Here is an 18728-nt window from a genome sequence, read left to right on the forward strand (position 1 = left end):
TTTTTCATAAAAATTTTTTGGAAAATTTCTATTTTTTATAAAAAATTTTCGGAAAATTTCTATTTTTATAAAAAATTTTTCGGAAAATTTATATTTTTATAGAAAACTTTTCGGAAAATTTCTTTTTTTATAGAAAATTTTTCTGAAATTGTCTACTTTTATAGAAAATTTTTGCGGAAAATTTCTATTTTTATAGAAAATTTTGCGGAAAATTTCTATTTTTATAGAAAATTTTGCGGAAAATTTCTATTTTTATAGAAAATTTTGCGGAAAATTTCTATTTTTATAGAAAATTTTGGGAAAATTTCTATTTTTATAGAAAATTTTGGGAAAATTTCTATTTTTATAGAAAATTTTGCGGAAAATTTCTATTTTTATAGAAAATTTTGCGGAAAATTTCTATTTTTATAGAAAATTTTGCGGAAAATTTCTATTTTTATAGAAAATTTTGCGGAAAATTTCTATTTTTATAGAAAATTTTGCGGAAAATTTCTATTTTTATAGAAAATTTTGCGGAAAATTTCTATTTTTATAGAAAATTTTGCGGAAAATTTCTATTTTTATAGAAAATTTTGCGGAAAATTTCTATTTTTATAGAAAATTTTGCGGAAAATTTCAATTTTTATAGAAAATTTTGCGGAAAATTTCAATTTTATAGAAAATTTTGCGAAAAATTTCAATTTTCGGAAAATTTCTATGTTTTATAGACAATTTTCGGAAAATTTCTATTTTTTATAGACAATTTTCGGAAAATTTCTATTTTTTATAGACAATTTTCGGAAAATTTCTATTTTTTATAGACAATTTTCGGAAAATTTCTATTTTTTATAGAAAATTTTCGGAAAATTTCTATTTAGGAAAATTTATATTTTAATAGAAATATTTCAGAAAATTCCTAATTTCATAGAAAAATTCGGAATTCTATAGAAAAATTCGGAAAATTTTAATTTTTTTAGAAAATATTTCGAAAAAATTTCTATTTATTTTAGAAAATTTTTCGGAAAATTTCTATTTTTATAGAAAATTTCCGGAAAATTTCTATTCTTATAGAACATTTCCGGAAAATTTCTATTTTTATAGAACATTTTCCTAAATTTTCTATTCTTATAGAAAATTTTCGGGAAAATTCTCTTTTTATAGAAAATTTTCGGGAAAATTCTCTTTTTATAGAAAATTTTCGGGAAAATTCTCTTTATACAGAAAGTTTTCGGGAAAATTCTCTTTATACAGAAAGTTTTCGGGAAAATTCCCATTTTATAGAAATGTTTCCATTTTATTGCGAATTTCCATTTCTATGGAAAATTTTTAAAGCGAATTTAGACAAAGAGAAAATTCTCTTTTATAGAAAATTTTCGAGAAAATTCTCTTTTTATAGAAAATTTTCGAGAAAATTGTCTTTTTATAGAAAATTTTCGAGAAAATTGTCTTTTTATAGAAAATTTTCGAGAAAATTGTCTTTTTATAGAAAATTTTCGAGAAAATTCTCTTTTTATAGAAATTTTTCAGAAAATTCTCTTTTTATAGAAAATTTTCGTAAAATTCTCTTTTTATAGAAAATTTTCGTAAAATTCTCTTTTTATAGAAAATTTTCGTAAAATTCTCTTTATACAGAAAGTTTTCGGGAAAATTCGCATTTTATAGAAAATTTTCCATTTTATTGCGAATTTCCATTTCTATGGAAAATTTTTATAAAGACATTTTAAAAAATTTTCCTTTTATTGAAATTATTCATTTTTGTGGAGAAATACTGAAAATTTTCCTTATTTAAAGCGAATTTAGAAATTTTTCCATTTTATATTAAATATTTCAAAGATCCCTTTTTATAGAGAAATTTTGAAAATGTCCCCTTTTATAAAGAATTTTTTTTAAATTTCGCTTAATAGAAATTGTTTTAAAATTTTCCATTTATTAACCATCTTTTTTTAAATTTCCATTTTGCTATAGAATTTTTTAAAATATTCATTTTTTCTATAGAGTTTACTAAAATTCCATTTTTTTATAGAGAATGTCCTAAAATTTCGCTTGAAATTTTATTTTTATGGAATCAAGTCTTAAATATTGACAAATTAAAGTAGCGGTACTTATATAAACAATTTATAATAACGAATGTATATTTTTTTTTGTTAACAAAAACTGTTGTTACATGTTAAAGGATCTATTTTTATAATCCATGACTATATGAAAAAAAAAAGCCCTCATACATTTATTTGTACAGGCTTTATTATTCTAGTGAATGTAAAAGAGTCACTGTATAAAATATGGCAATTTAAATATTGAAATGAAAAAAGTAAAGCATGAATAAAATATTTTAAAACTTGAAGTTTTAAAACTCCAGAATTAAACTGAATGTTTTAATGAAAAGCAAAAAAAAAAAAAAAAAAAAAAAAAAAAAACACAATGGAACAAAAGCTTTGACATTATTATAATAAATGATGTTGTAATTGTTTTATTGGTCTGTTTTGCAGTTGGTAATATAAATTTTCAACATTTGTTTTATTTGGAACATGACACAATTATTGTTGCTTCAAAAAAACACATTTTAGAGGCAAACAAGAGGACAAACCAAAAGTGAAAAGTTATAACATGTATATGAATGATGAATTGCAAATTTAAATTTTTGCCTGAAATAAACAAATTCATCACGTTTAACTGGAGAGAAAAAAAGAATACATTAAAAAAAAATTCTATCAAAAAATATAAAGTGAAAACATTATGTTGAAAAGTGTATAGAGGCCATTAAATAAAAATTTTCTGATAAAAATGGTTTTACAACTCAGCATTAATAAAAATAGTCGTCATTATTTTTGTTTTGAATATTAAGGTTACTTAGTCGATGGTATGTGACATAAGGTTTGAAATTTTTTTTCAAAAATTTTGCATTTTCGTGTGAAAAATTTAGACTGTTTTAAAGAATATGTCATGATTTTAGCATTATATTGTTATTTTTTTTAACAAAATATCTTAAATTTACTTTAGATATTTTTTGTTTTAGTTGAAATATAAAATTCTATGTCATGCATCTTTATTACAAACTAAAAATAACCCAATATTTTTGGTTTGACATTTTCTAACATTCATGTACAACGCATTTGTTGTTTTCTTTTTTTCTGCTTTTTACATCTACATGTGTCATTGAGACGTGATGTGTTAACATGTAAATTTTTACACTATTGTTGAAAAACATAGCATAGGGGTTTAGGAAAACAATAAGGACTTTTCCTAATTTGTTATTAAAAACAACTAGAGAAATGCAAAAAATATCGTTTTTAGAAACATTTCAGTATCCAAACCAAAATTTTGAAAATTTAACTTTAACAAAATTATACAAAAATTTAGCAAAATTTTCACTCTTTAAATTTCCCTAATTCCTGTTTCGTCAATATTTGCTGCAAAAGTGTTACACCCCCCTCCCCCTTTTCAGTTTATAGATAATATTTCTACGCAAAAAAAAAAACATATTCCATACTAGTTAGTATTTCATTTATTATATATTTTATCTAAATCCAATTTGATGAACAAAGTTTTATTATTTATAATAAATTTAGTTATATACACACAAATTTTTGTTGTTGTTTTGCAACAAGTTAAATTATGTTTAACAAATTGTAAGTGTTAACGTACAACATGAATAATATTTGCTACATGCAGCAACAATAACAAAAAAAATGAAATAAACGTGATTGCTACGTATTTGTTATCTTTTGGGAATATTGACACCTGCTTGTATGAATGTGACAAATTTAACAACAATAACAAAAAAGAAAAACAACATAAATGAAATATTTTAACAATATAATGTGACACACAAATAACAAAATGAAAAAAAAATCACAACGTTAACAGAAATTATTTAGCAAAAAAAAAAAAAAAAAGAAAATATACAATGAAATTCATAAAAAGCTCGTTTCCTGTAGTCATTGACAGGTATAGAAAATTTGCGTCAATTGGGGAATAATTAATGGGGGAAAAAATTAAAAACGAAATTATAGTGGATTATACGAGGGAGTTTTTAAGAGCTTTTTTTCGCCTAGTCTACAAATAAGTTCATAATGAAGTCAATGGTCTATAGGCTAGTATTTATTATATTCTATAGTCTATGGCCTGGTCTATTGCCTACTTTATAATCTAATATATAGTCCAGTCTATAGTATAGTTCAGTTCTAGTTCAGTTCTAGTTCAGTTCTAGTTCAGTTCTAGTTCAGTTCTAGTTCAGTTAGTTCAGTTAGTTCAGTTCTAGTTCAGTTCTAGTTCAGTTCTAGTTCAGTTCTAGTTCAGTTCTAGTTCAGTTCTAGTTCAGTTCTAGTTCAGTTCTAGTTCAGTTCTAGTTCAGTTCTAGTTCAGTTCTAGTTCAGTTCTAGTTCAGTTCTAGTTCAGTTCTAGTTCAGTTCTAGTTCAGTTCTAGTTCAGTTCTAGTTCAGTTCTAGTTCAGTTCTAGTTCAGTTCTAGTTCAGTTCTAGTTCAGTTCTAGTTCAGTTCTAGTTCAGTTCTAGTTCAGTTCTAGTTCAGTTCTAGTTCAGTTCTAGTTCAGTTCTAGTTCAGTTCTAGTTCAGTTCTAGTTCAGTTCTAGTTCAGTTCTAGTTCAGTTCTAGTTCAGTTCTAGTTCAGTTCTAGTTCAGTTCTAGTTCAGTTCTAGTTCAGTTCTAGTTCAGTCTAGTTCAGTTCTAGTTCAGTTCTAGTTCAGTTCTAGTTCAGTTCTAGTTCAGTTCTAGTTCTAGTTCAGTTCTAGTTCAGTTCTAGTTCAGTTCTAGTTCAGTTCTAGTTCAGTTCTAGTTCAGTTCTAGTTCAGTTCTAGTTCAGTTCTAGTTCAGTTCTAGTTCAGTTCTAGTTCAGTTCTAGTTCAGTTCTAGTTCAGTTCTAGTTCAGTTCTAGTTCAGTTCTAGTTCAGTTCTAGTTCAGTTCTAGTTCAGTTCTAGTTCAGTTCTAGTTCAGTTCTAGTTCAGTTCTAGTTCAGTTCTAGTTCAGTTCTAGTTCAGTTCTAGTTCAGTTCTAGTTCAGTTCTAGTTCAGTTCTAGTTCAGTTCTAGTTCAGTTCTAGTTCAGTTCTAGTTCAGTTCTAGTTCAGTTCTAGTTCAGTTCTAGTTCAGTTCTAGTTCAGTTCTAGTTCAGTTCTAGTTCAGTTCTAGTTCAGTTCTAGTTCAGTTCTAGTTCAGTTCTAGTTCAGTTCTAGTTCAGTTCTAGTTCAGTTCTAGTTCAGTTCTAGTTCAGTTCTAGTTCAGTTCTAGTTCAGTTCTAGTTCAGTTCTAGTTCAGTTCTAGTTCAGTTCTAGTTCAGTTCTAGTTCAGTTCTAGTTCAGTTCTAGTTCAGTTCTAGTTCAGTTCTAGTTAGTCAGTTCTAGTTCAGTTCTAGTTCAGTTCTAGTTCAGTTTGAAAGTTCAATTTTGTAATTTATATTTAAACAGCTAATACCTAAATTGTTGCCCAAACTATTTAAGATATATAAATTAAATCTCTGATTTTAATTTCTTCTAAATTATTATTTCTAAATAATTGGCAATTAAATTTAACAAATATTAAATTCTAAATTAAATTGTTGCTAAATAATTTTAAATCAAATCTCCATATTATTTCTAACTTTTTTATATTCCATTTAATCACAAACATTAAATGAAAACAATTGCAAATTTCATTTCATTTATGAGAAAGATAAATAATAGTTTTTGAAAAATATATATGAAATACTATAACAAATATTTAAACTGCAAATATTTATTTGCTTTACATGCACATAGAGAATATTATTTATTTATTTATTTTCATTTTGTTGTATTTTGCAAACTTTATTTAACAAAGAAAAAAATTATAAACAATAAAATTTAAACTCCAAAAAAACGAAATATTTACCGTTTCATATTCCGGAGCTGTAGTAAACTATTGAATTTGAATTGCAGAAATTATAGAAAATATAGGAAAAAACACAAAAAAGGTAGTTTTTGTTAATAGTGGCAAATTGAACAAGCGGTTAAGAGTAATATAGCTAATGGTTTATTTTTTATTTTTCTTAAAATAAATTTCCTGTTTTAAAAATATTTTAAATAAAAAATATTTCTATGCAAATATTATCATTTACTAAATGTTAGTTCCTTTAAAAATTATTAAATAAAAAATTAAGAAATTGTTATTTTTTAAGTGAAAACGCAAGAGTTTTTTTAACGGTTGTTGTTTATTGAACTTTGTAGGGTTTTTGTTTTGTTGAATGTTTTAAATATTTTTTTTTGTGTTTCATAATTTATGAATAGTAGCAAAACAAAAATAATTGATTTATTGTGAAATATACGTTTTATAATAAAACAGTGTTAATTTTGTATAAAAAACTTGTTTATGTGTTATAAAATATATTGTTTGAGTATAACGGCGAGTATGAGTATGCAAATGTTGCTCATACGCTACATGATATATATTTGATAAATAGGTAACGGGCTGTGTTTAAAGGTTTAACAAAATTTCCATTTTTACTATAAAAAAGGATTTCCTGCTTTTTAAAAAATTAACTACTATTTCACAAATTCAACTTAAATTCAATATATATCACGACAACAATTTCCCACCGAAATGTTCCACAAGCGGACAAAAACAAAAAGCATACAAACTTAATATTCCACCTAAAACCCATTACACCCAAACAAAGTAATGGGCAAACCAAACCAAATAAAACCAGAAAGCAGGAGAAAATTAAAATAATAACGCTAAATTTCAGGGAAAAAGGGACTGTTATTTTTTCGTTTTTTTTTCTTTGCTTTTCATTATTTGTGTTTGCAGTTTATGTTTTCAAGCTGCCAAGAAATATGCACTTGTTTCAATCACAACATACAGCAATAATGACAAGAGAGAAAAAATTAAATACACAGGGAAAAATAAATTAGGTGCTGGAAATAAGAAAATCGTTCTGCAGTAAACGTATAATTTTTTTTTAATAAAATACGGCAACAAACTTGAACTGTGTAACAGAACTCGTACTAAACTAGAACTGAACTAGAACTAAACTAGAACTGAACTAGAACTGAAGTAGAACTGAAGTAGAACTGAACTAGAACTGAACTAGAACTGAACTAGAACTGAACTAGAACTGAACTAGAACTGAACTAGAACTGAACTAGAACTGAACTAGAACTGAACTAGAACTGAACTAGAACTGAACTAGAACTGAACTAGAACTGAACTAGAACTGAACTAGAACTGAACTAGAACTGAACTAGAACTGAACTAGAACTGAACTAGAACTGAACTAGAACTGAACTAGAACTGAACTAGAACTGAACTAGAACTGAACTAGAACTGAACTAGAACTGAACTAGAACTGAACTAGAACTAATAGACCTACTAGAACTGAACTAGAAGAACTAGAACTATGAACTAGAACTAGAACTGAACTAGAACTGAACTAGAACTGAACTAGAACTGAACTAGAACTGAACTAGAACTGAACTAGAACTGAACTAGAACTGAACTAGAACTGAACTAGAACTGAACTAGAACTGAACTAGAACTGAACTAGAACTGAACTAGAACTGAACTAGAACTGAACTAGAACTGAACTAGAACTGAACTAGAACTGAACTAGAACTGAACTAGAACTGAACTAGAACTGAACTAGAACTGAACTAGAACTGAACTAGAACTGAACTAGAACTGAACTAGAACTGAACTAGAACTGAACTAGAACTGAACTAGAACTGAACTAGAACTGAACTAGAACTGAACTAGAACTGAACTAGAACTGAACTAGAACTGAACTAGAACTGAACTAGAACTGAACTAGAACTGAACTAGAACTGAACTAGAACTGAACTAGAACTGAACTAGAACTGAACTAGAACTGAACTAGAAACTGAACTAGAACTGAACTAGAACTGAACTAGAACTGAACTAGAACTGAACTAGAACTGAACTAGAACTGAACCTTAGAACTACAGAACTGAACTGAACTGAACTAGAACTGAACTAGAACTGAACTAGAACTGAACTAGAACTGGAACTAGAACTGAACTAGAACTGAACTACTGAACTAGAAATGAACTAGAACTGACTAGAACTGGAACTAGAACTGAACTAGAACTTGAACTGAACTGAACTAGGAACTGAACTAGAACTTGACATACTGAACTAGAACTGAACTGAACCTGGAACTAGAACTGAACTAGAACTGAACTAGAACTGAACTAGGAACTGAACTAGAACTGAACTAGAACTGAACTAGAACTGAACTGAACTACTAGAACTGAACTAGAACTGAACTAGCACTGCTGAACTAGAACTGAACTAGAACTGAACTAGAACTGAACTAGAACTGAACTAGAACTGAACTAGAACTGAACTAGAACTGAACTAGAACTGAACTAGAACTGAACTAGACTGAACATACTGAACTAGAACTGAACTAGAACTGAACTAGAACTGAACTAGAACTGAACTAGAACTGAACTAGAACTGAACCAGAACTGAACTAGAGCTGAACTAGAGCTGAACTAGAACTGAACTAGAACTGAACTAGAACTGAACTAGAACTGAACTAGAGCTGAACTAGAACTGAACTAGAGCTGAACTAGAACTGAACTAGAACTGAACTAGAACTGAACTAGAACTGAACTAGAACAGAACTAGAACTGAACTAGAACTGAACTAGAACTGAACTAGAACTGAACTAGAACTGAACTAGAACTGAACTGAAGGGTTAAGAAAATATAATGATAGTACTTACAAAAAGGTGCACAACCAAATTTTAATATTGCACCAAAAAAAAATTTGAGTGCTTTGAACAAAGAGAAAACTATTATTAAAGCTATACAAAAGGTGCTTTTCTTTTACTATTACTTTTTATAATAATTTCCACTTAAACGCAAAGACAAGTTAAACATAAAAAGGACCATTCTAGAAATTTTTTGAATGACATAAAAAACACTGTTAAACAAAAGTATATAGATGGGAGCATTTCCCGCATTTATTTTGAAGTGAATGTGAAGTTTTTTTATGTACAATATTTGCAATTTTATATTTGTTTATTTATTTAAATATTTTTCCTACATTTGGTTAAAACAATATATTTAATTTTGCAAGAAAACATACCTCCACATACTATTTTTTTTTACAAAATCTAATGTTTTTGAAAAAAAAAAAAAAAAAACATGTTTTTTGTTTGTTTTTTAACAGTATGAGAGCGCGTTACAAAAAGATAAAAGACAAACAAGCGAAAAGAAAAGGTAAACAAAAGGGGATTATTCAGTAGATTGTTTTGTTGTACCTTTTTTATCAAAGGATGTTTGAAATTTAACGGTTTTATTGGGTCGTTTTTAAAACAAATATTAAATGAGAAAGAGAATCTGTTCATTGACTTTTGTTACTATTTCTTAGTATTAGATAGTCATAAGAGGTCAAATAGAGAATGCTGGTTTTATGAGTTTTTTCCAAAACACACCCTCATAAATTCAAAAGAAATGGATAAACATGTGTTTATTTGCTTTAACGCAAAAGGTTCAATTTGATCAAGTAAGTTGTAGGGCAATTTTGAAAATAATGTCTGTAATAAGAATTTGCTATTGTTTCAATCTTCTATTAATATTGTTGATATTTCTTTAAATTTTTAAAAATGATTTTATAATCTACTTCAACTATTTATGGTATGAAAATATTATTCGTTTTAATACATATTTCTTACAAATTGTCTTGCACTCATACTTTGTTGTGAATTTGTTTGTGTATATGTGTTAGAAATATAATGAAATTATTATTTACCAATAATCTGTTTTGTATACTAAATAATTTTCGTATATTGAATGTACAATTAAGTTCATAAAAATAGCTCATAAGTAGGGAAATTTTTCTAACTCAAAAATTATCTCAAAATTTATTATATATACAAAATTTTCTGGAGTTATACTTCGTTAGGACAAAGAATAACTATGTAGTAGAGACTATAAGTTATTCTATAGTCGAGATTATAGAGGACCCTATAATCCATGCTATAAACAAACAACTTTATAATACAGATTATAGATGATTATATAATCTATATTACTAGATTACTAACCCACTACTAACCCAATACTCGAGACTATAGATGGTTCTATAGACGAGTATACAGATAGTACTTAGTTATATAAACAATACTATAGTCGACTCTATAGACGTTACTAAAGAAAACATTACTGTAGAGACTCTATAGTCCAGATTATAGTTAATTATATAATCGATATTACTAACTATAGGTATCTCTCAATAGTCGAGATTATAAATGGTTCTATAGTCGAGTATATAGATAGTACTTATATAAACAATATTATAGTCGACTATATAGACGATACTACAGAAAACATTACTGTCGAAACTATAAGACTCTAGAGTCGAGTATGTATATAAATGACTTAATAGTATAGTATATATACAACTAGATGGTTCTATAGACGAGTATACAGATAGTACTTAGTTATATAAACAATACTATAGTCGACTATATAGACGATACTAAAGAAAACATTACTGTAGAGACTCTATAGTCCAGATTATAGTTGATTATATAATCGATATTACTAACTATAGGTATCTCTCAATAGTCGAGATTATAAATGGTTCTATAGTCGAGTATATAGATAGTACTTATATAAACAATATTATAGTCGACTATATAGACGATACTACAGCAAACATTACTGTCGAGACTATAAAAGACTCTAGAGTCGAGTATGTATATAAATGACTTAATAGTATAGTGTATATACAACTATATAGTGTAGTATATCTACGATTTAATATATGATTAAATCGACGACCCTATAGTCAAGTCTATAGACTAAACTACATTCTGAACTACTAAGTGTCCCTAGTCGATACTCTAAACTTTTTTATACTTAATCGAAACTAAGACGATATTATGGTCAAAATTGTAGTCGACGCTATAATCAAAACTTTATAGTCTAGACTATAGACGACTCTACAGTCAGATCTATATATATGATTCTATAGTCCAGACTATAGAAACTTCTAGTGTAGAGATTATAGAAAACTCTACCGTCGAAATTATAGAAGATACCTTATACATAAACGAAGTCTTGAGATAAAAGAGATAGTCGAAAATCGCCTCAGTAGTCGATATTACAGCCGTCTCTATAGTCGATAATGTAGATAATGTATTTTTAGTCGATATCGTAGACGTCACTATTAAGAAGAATATTAACTACATAGAAGTTAATACTATAAACGATATAGTTTAAACTGAAGATGACATTATAGTCGAGCCTATAGAAGATTTTATAGTTGAAGCTATATACGACTCTATGTTCGAGACTCTAGGCGACTCTATAATCAAGACTATAGGCGAGAAACTGTAACTCAACACCTACTAATACTATCTAACGACTTTTCTATGTTAAAAGAGTATACTTAATTAACAATTGATGTAGTAATTATATATTAATCATACGCACAGTTGGCCAGTGAAAAATATACAAAAGTCATTAAAATACTACAGCCGTCTCTATATTCGATAATGTAGAGGTATTTTCAGTCGATATCAAAGCTATATACGACTCTATGTTCGAGACTCTAGGCGACTCTATAATCAATACTATAGGCGAGAAACTGTAACTCAACACCTACTAACACTAACGTCTTTTCTATGTTAAAAGAGTATACTTAATTTACAATTGATGTAGTAATTACATATTAATCATACGCACAGTTGGCCAGTGAAAAAAATACAAAAGTCACTAAAATAAAGATTGTACCAAATAGTTACACTAGCTTTTAATTATTTAGTGTTTTGAATGCCATTTTTATGCCCTTAACTGTACACATTTTCGTAATATGTATAAATAAGAAAAATATAGCTCGTGTGAAAGTATATATTAATGTATGCATGTCTGTATGAGTATCTATTGATTAAGTGTCTGTATGTTGATCTTTAATAATTTAGTTTGTATACAAAATATAGATTATATTTTAATAAACATAAATCAAATTAAATACATACAAATAAAAAAAGAAAATTAAAATAAAATTAAAGAAAAATATAAATAAAAAACAATAAAATAACACACTATTTACTTGCATATGTTACACACAAAATACACTGAGAAAAATTGGTTAAAGGTTTTATATATAAAAAAAATAAAACTAATAAAATTTAATTAAATTTATTTAATATATTTTTTTTTCTTGTTAAATTTACACATTTTTCTCATTGCATTCTCTAGTTTTTCCCGGGTAACATAAAATAAACATTCGTTTATTAAAAAATAAACAAAAAAAAAGATATTGGTAATAAAAAAAGTATATCACGTAAAATAAAATATAGATTTATTTGGCACACAGTACACACTTACCGTAGGTGTATTGAGTAATGGTGGTAAATTATTTAATAAATTCGATGATTGTATATCAACACGTACTGGTGGTGCAATTGTTGTCGGTGGGGCGGGTGTGGCAATTGGTACCAATGTTCCAAGCTGTAAAATAAAAGAGAAATTCAAAGATTAATAAAAAAAAAAACAGGGGAAATTGTTAAAATATTTATAGTGATCCTGCCAATATAGGTTGTGGGTTTATATGTACATGAGAAAAGAAGGAAGTAGTTTACTTTTTTGTTGTTGTTTATTTCACAGAAATAAATATAACTATATAAAATATTTTATTTAATATCCTTTAGAATTTGTATAGTTTAAAGTAGGAACATTGATTCAAAGTACATTTATTAACTTAAGGAAATTCTCGAGCTTAAGTCGATTCTATTGTAGAAACTATGCTTTTTAATCGATACTACAAATGATTTTGTAATTGGACTCTATAGTCAAGACTATCGTTGCCTCTAAAGTCAGGTTTAAGTCGAAACATGTATGGTCGACATTATAATCAACTTAGTCGACTATTAAATAGAATCTATACCTGACACTGTATTCAACTCTATAATTGAGATTATAGTAAACTCTACTCTCAAAACTAAAGTTAACAATTCAATAGACTCTGTAGTTGAGATCGTAGTCGACTCTATAGACAACTTCAAAGTAGAGAAAATAGTCGACTCTATAGTGGAGATTATAGTTGAATATATTGTCTAGACTGTAGACCATAGTCGAGACTAAAGTCGATTCCCTAGTAGAGACTATAGCTGGCTCTATCGAAGAGTCTCAAGTTACCTCTATAATTAAGACCATAGTCGACACTATGTTTGAGACAATAGAGTACAGTCAAAAATATTGTTGGCTTTACTAGATAGAATATAGTCGACTCTAATGTCGAGACTAAAGTAATCTCTATAACCGAGACAATAGTATATTGTAGTCTATTCTATAATCGACGTATTTGTAGGTTCTATAGTCGTTACAAAGGTCGACTCTATAGTAGAGACTATAGGCTACTCTTTAGTCTATAGTCAATTTCACAGTCGTGAGTATAATCGACTCTATATACGAGAATATAGTCGCCTTAATAGTCTAAACTATAATGGACTCTATACTTGGCTTTAAAGACTGTATAGTCGATACTATAGTCACCTTTATGGACGATTATATAATCGCCTCTGTAGGTGAGACTATAGCCGACTCTATGCTCAAAACTATAGTCGATCGTCAAGACTATTGTCTGCTATCTAGAGAGACTATAGTCTACTCTAATGTTTACTAAAGTAAACCCTATAGCCTAAGCAAAATCTACTCTATAGTCGAGACTATAGTAGGCTTTATAGTCTATTCCGTAGTCTACAGTTAATTCCACAGTCGTGAGTATAATCGACACTATACACGAGACTATAGTCGACTTTATAGTCTCAACTATAGCCGACTCTATACTCGAAACTCTATAGTCGATACTATAGTCGCCTTTATGAACGATAATATAATCGCCCCTGTAATTGAGACTATAGCCGACTCTATGGTCGAAACTTTAGTCTATCGTCAAGACTACTGTCGGTTATACTAGAGGCACTATAGTCTACGCCACAGTCTACACTAAAATAGACCCTATAGTCGCTGCATAGTCTATTCTGTAGTCGAGAATATAGTACACTTTATAGTCTATTCCATAATCGAGCCTATATTGTAGTCGAAACAATACTATGTTTTATAGTCGAGAAAGTAGTTAACTATAAAGTCGACACAATAGTCGACTACATAGGCTATAGGCGACTCTATAGTCTATAGTCAATTCTACAGTCGAGACTATAGTCGTCTCTATAGTCTAAACTATAATCGACTCTATACTCGAGACTATAGTCGAATCTATAATCTAAACTATAATCGACTCTATACTCGAAACTCTATAGACTCTATAGTCGATACTACAGTCGCCTTTATGGTCGAGACTACAGTCTATCGTCAAGACTAGTGTTGGCACTTCTAGAGAGACTAGAGTCGAAAGAAGACTACAACTATATTTTCGACTATAAAACATATGTCTAGAAAGTAGTTTACTATAAAGTCTACACAATAGTCGACTCCATAGTAGAGGCTATAGGCAACTCTATAATCGATTACAGTCTTCTCGATTCTATAGACGGCTCTATATTCGAAGCTGTAGTCCTCTAATATAGAGCCGATGGTTTGCGATATAAAGTTTACTATAATATAAGCGAATATCTACAAGGAATATCTAACCTTTGCCTTTCTACTTTACCAATGAAATTTTTTATCGCAACTACTAAACTATAAAATCCCTTGCTGTAAGATTTATAATTGAATACTTGACCTTACAAGAGAAAAATCTCAATATTAAAACATTTTTAATCTCATGCATTAATTTTACCCAATTTTTTTTCTTTTGCTTTTTAATAATATTTATGAGTTCTACTTTTATTTACAACATATTTTCAGCATCAATAAATTCTTTTGTAAATTGCTTTAAAATTACCATATAAAAAAAACACACACACACACAAAGATCGAAAACAGAATTCAGACGTTAAAATGGGGAAAAAATGTGAAACAGATTGTTTATCATGACTATAAAAAACATTAAAAACTTAAGATTTATAGAATTATTATTAACATACTTGTACAATACGTTACAATATAATACTTTAAATGCATATAAATTAGATATTAACGGCAACATCAGCAGCAGGCTTACGAGGAAAAAAAGGATAATTTTTGTTTTTACAAAGCTAGAAAATGAATCCTTTTTACAAGTCTAATGAGATGACGTAGAAAGTGTATAAGTGAGTGAATGTTTTTGGGATAATCTTTTGGGTGAAATTATAATATTTTAAAGGTACTCACTCATACGTAAGTATGAGCGATTATTTCTTTTTTTTTACATTTTTATTACCATCGAGCAGGATCTCTTGAAGTGGTGTTTGTGTGTGGGTGTGTGTGTGAATTTGATACAATGTTACACAATCTCTTACACTAGTTACACTTCTACAACATTATCGTTCTTAGTTATCGTCATCTCTATTATAATGTGTGTTGGTATAGAGCAGTGTTAATCTGTAGTCTTTGAAATGTGTTTGTGTGTGTGTATGAGTGCGAGTGTTAACAACGTTACTAACAGAATGCGTAATTGTGTAAATGATAAATCGCTTTTTTCGCACATTTAAATCGTGCGTGTTGGTATGCATGAAATGAAGATGAAGCAAAAAAAAAATATATATCCTTATGTAGAAATATGTATAGGAAAAAAAAACTTCAAGGAGTTCAACCACATTTCCCCAAAGAGCTATTTGCAACACTCACACATAAGCATACATAAATTTATAGAAAACTAGGCGACCAACTTGTCAGAATAAACTTATATTTTTCGTCATTATTCTTAAATTTTTAAAATACAATTTTGTATTTTTCTAAAAAATATTATTGTTTTTGTATATTTAAAATAAAGTTTCTGTAATGAATATTACAAAATAATTTGCAGGCTTTTCAAAACTGTAGGATTTTTCTAGTTTACTAATATAGTTTCTTAAATATATTAGTTTTAGAAAAATTAGCCTTGAATTAACATTAATCATACGTACTGTGGTTTTTAAAGTAAGAAAAAAGGAAATATATATAAAACTTTTAAAGCATTGGTGTAATCTAAACAAAAATCGGAGTATTACTAGCAAATATATTAGGCTTTTAGAAATTATAAAAAATATTAGCACAGAGTCAACCACAGTGGGACAAAATTAATTATTAAAAATATACATAAAAATTATTGATTTTTAGATAATGAAACCTTAAAGAAGTATTTTGTAGTAATTTAATTTTGCATAAAACTGGTCACTCTATTTCGGTTAAATCTAACAAAGAAATAAACCAAACACCACAGCACACAAGCAGCAAAAAATTTAGTAACATTTAATACGATAAAATACTATTTTTCTTATATTTTCATTTGGTTTTATGTTTTTTGCTTTACAGCGAAAATTGTGTTAATGACTTTTTTCCTTTTGCCAGCTGTAAAGATGAATGTCTGGAAAAACCTCAGGACCTTATGTGTAAGTATAAACTTATAAACATATTAAATATATTAGGAGGGAACATAAGTTCGGTCTATAAATATTTGGTTGAAAGTAAAAAGAATATGCGGGGAGATTTAGTTATACGATGGTATTTTTGAAAACCTGGAACATTTTTTCTCTTCCAAAAGCAATCCTACTAATATTTTTTTATATATTCACACATTTGTATACATATGTACAAAAAATAAATACATACATATATATTACATTATAAATTTCATGTAATATTCCTATAATCCATGAGTTTTTCAAGATTGTTCATCAAAATATGATAAACGATTTTTAACCAAGAGTGTTTTCTGTTCTCGATGTGTAATGTGTAAGGGGGGACGAGTACAAAATAAACGCTAAATTAAATTTACTATTTTCAGATGTTATAGAGAAGAGCAAAAAAAAAAATAAAACACAAACGAAGAAATCAACTTAACAAATGTTATCTAAATCGTGAAGGTTGTAAAGTTTTATTTTTTCCACTTAAACTGTTAAATATTATTAACATGATGTGTGTTCAAAATGTAATAGAGAAAAACGAGAATCCTTACAATGGGAAACGGAAATTAAGTTTTGTATTTTTATTTAAAATTTTAAGTTTTTTCACAAAATTTTTCTTTAAAAGAAATGAAATAAAAATTAATAGACTCTAAAATAGACTGTCTAAAAGAACAGAAGACAATGTAAAAGACACCATGGCCCTCTCTATAGTAGACATTATAGTCGACGCTACATTTAACTCTATAGTCGATTAGTTTAATGTACAGTTAACTGAATCCATATTCGATTTTATGGTTGACACTACAGTTAAAACTATACCCGATTTTATAGTTTACTGTACAGTTAACTTAATCCATATTCGTCTTTATAGTCAACGTAATTGTCAACTCTGTAGACGACTGTTAACAATTTTGTAGTTTACTGTAGAGTATATATCGTATATTTTATAGTCAATTTCTATAGTCGAATCTATAGACGATTCTATGGTTGTCTCTTTAGTAGATTCTACTGTCTAATCTATGCTCGATTCTATATTCAACTCTATACTAAACTCTATAGCTAACTATATCCCTTCTATAGATGAATCTAAACTCGATTCTATAGCTGAATCAATAGTCGTTTCTATAGCTGAAGCTATAGTCGATTCTATAGCGGAAGCTATAGTCGATTCTATAGTTGTCAATTTAGTCCCATCTACAGTCTATACTTAATTCTATAATCAACTCTATATCTATGTAGTCGATACTATAGTCGACTTTATTGTCAATTCCACAATACACTCAATAATCGACTTTATAGTGAACACTGTAGTCAGTTCTATAGTTGACTCTATAGTGGACTTTTGAGTTGAATCCACAGTCGATTATTTAATAGAATCTATACTCGACTGCATAATGGACTATATAGTATATAGATTGTATAATCGACTCTGTAGCCGATTGTAAAGTCGACTATACAGATGATACAGACGACTACAGTGTCAACTCTATAGTCAACTCTATAGCCGACTCTCTTGTCTTCCCTATAGTCTATCCTGAAGCTTAAACTATAGTCGATTCTACAGGTGACTTTATAGTCGATGCTTTAGTTGTCGCTTTGGTCGCATCTACAGTCTAATTCTAGAGTCCCGATTCTAGAGTCAACTCTATAGCCGACTATGTACTCAGTAATATAGTCGAATTTATAGTCAATTCCACAAGAGACTTCATAGTCGAGTTTATAGTAAATACTGTAGTCAACGCTATAGTTGACTCTATAGTAGATTTTTAGTTGACTCCACAGTCGATTTTTTAATAGAATCTATACTCGACTGTATAGTGGAATATATAGTGTTCTATACACTGTAGTTGAATTTCAGACAATACAGACTCTGTAGTCAACTGTATATCCGACTCTCCAGTCCTCCTTATAGTTGACTCTATAGTCAACCTTATAGTCGACTCTCTAGTCTTTCCTATAGTTAACTCTATAGTCAACTGTGTTGTCGATTCTATACTTTACTCTATAGTCAATAGTATAGTTAATTCTATTGACGACACTCTTGCTGACTATATACACTGTGTAGACCCTTTCGTCGAATTTCAGACAAAACAGACTACTATAGTGTCAACTCAGTAGTCAACTGTATAGCCGACTCTCTTGTCATCCCTATAGTTGATTCTGTAGTCAAATGTATGGCCAACTCTCTAGTCTTCCCTATAGTTGACTCTATAGCAGTCACGAGCAAAACTGAAATTCTAATGCACGCGTGCATAGGCCAAGAAATTCTGCTGACGCTTTGTTGACACACCTACACTATAAGCTTGTGTGTATTAGTGT

General features: G+C 28.4%; 1 protein-coding gene across 7 annotated transcripts in view; it reads right to left on the reverse strand.

Annotated features, from left to right (window-relative positions):
• The window catches only part of LOC119607685 (collagen alpha-1(XVIII) chain-like), a 227549-nt gene that overhangs the window by 70916 nt on the left and 137905 nt on the right, over positions 1 to 18728 (reverse strand). For 4 of the 7 annotated variants that reach the window (XM_037961746.1, XM_037961747.1, XM_037961751.1 and 1 more), the window contains one exon: positions 12310 to 12432. In XM_037961746.1, coding sequence (XP_037817674.1) covers positions 12310 to 12432 — 123 coding nt within the window. Of the gene's footprint in view, positions 1 to 5839; positions 5867 to 12309; positions 12433 to 18728 lie in introns of all 7 variants that reach the window. The other 3 variants (XM_037961745.1, XM_037961748.1, XM_037961749.1) reach the window with 1 other exon arrangement.

This window comes from Lucilia sericata, unplaced genomic scaffold (genome assembly GCF_015586225.1).
Source record: "Lucilia sericata isolate MDLA Ls3-8-SP2 unplaced genomic scaffold, ASM1558622v1 Contig000729F_arrow, whole genome shotgun sequence".
Taxonomy (NCBI): Eukaryota; Metazoa; Arthropoda; class Insecta; order Diptera; family Calliphoridae; genus Lucilia; species Lucilia sericata.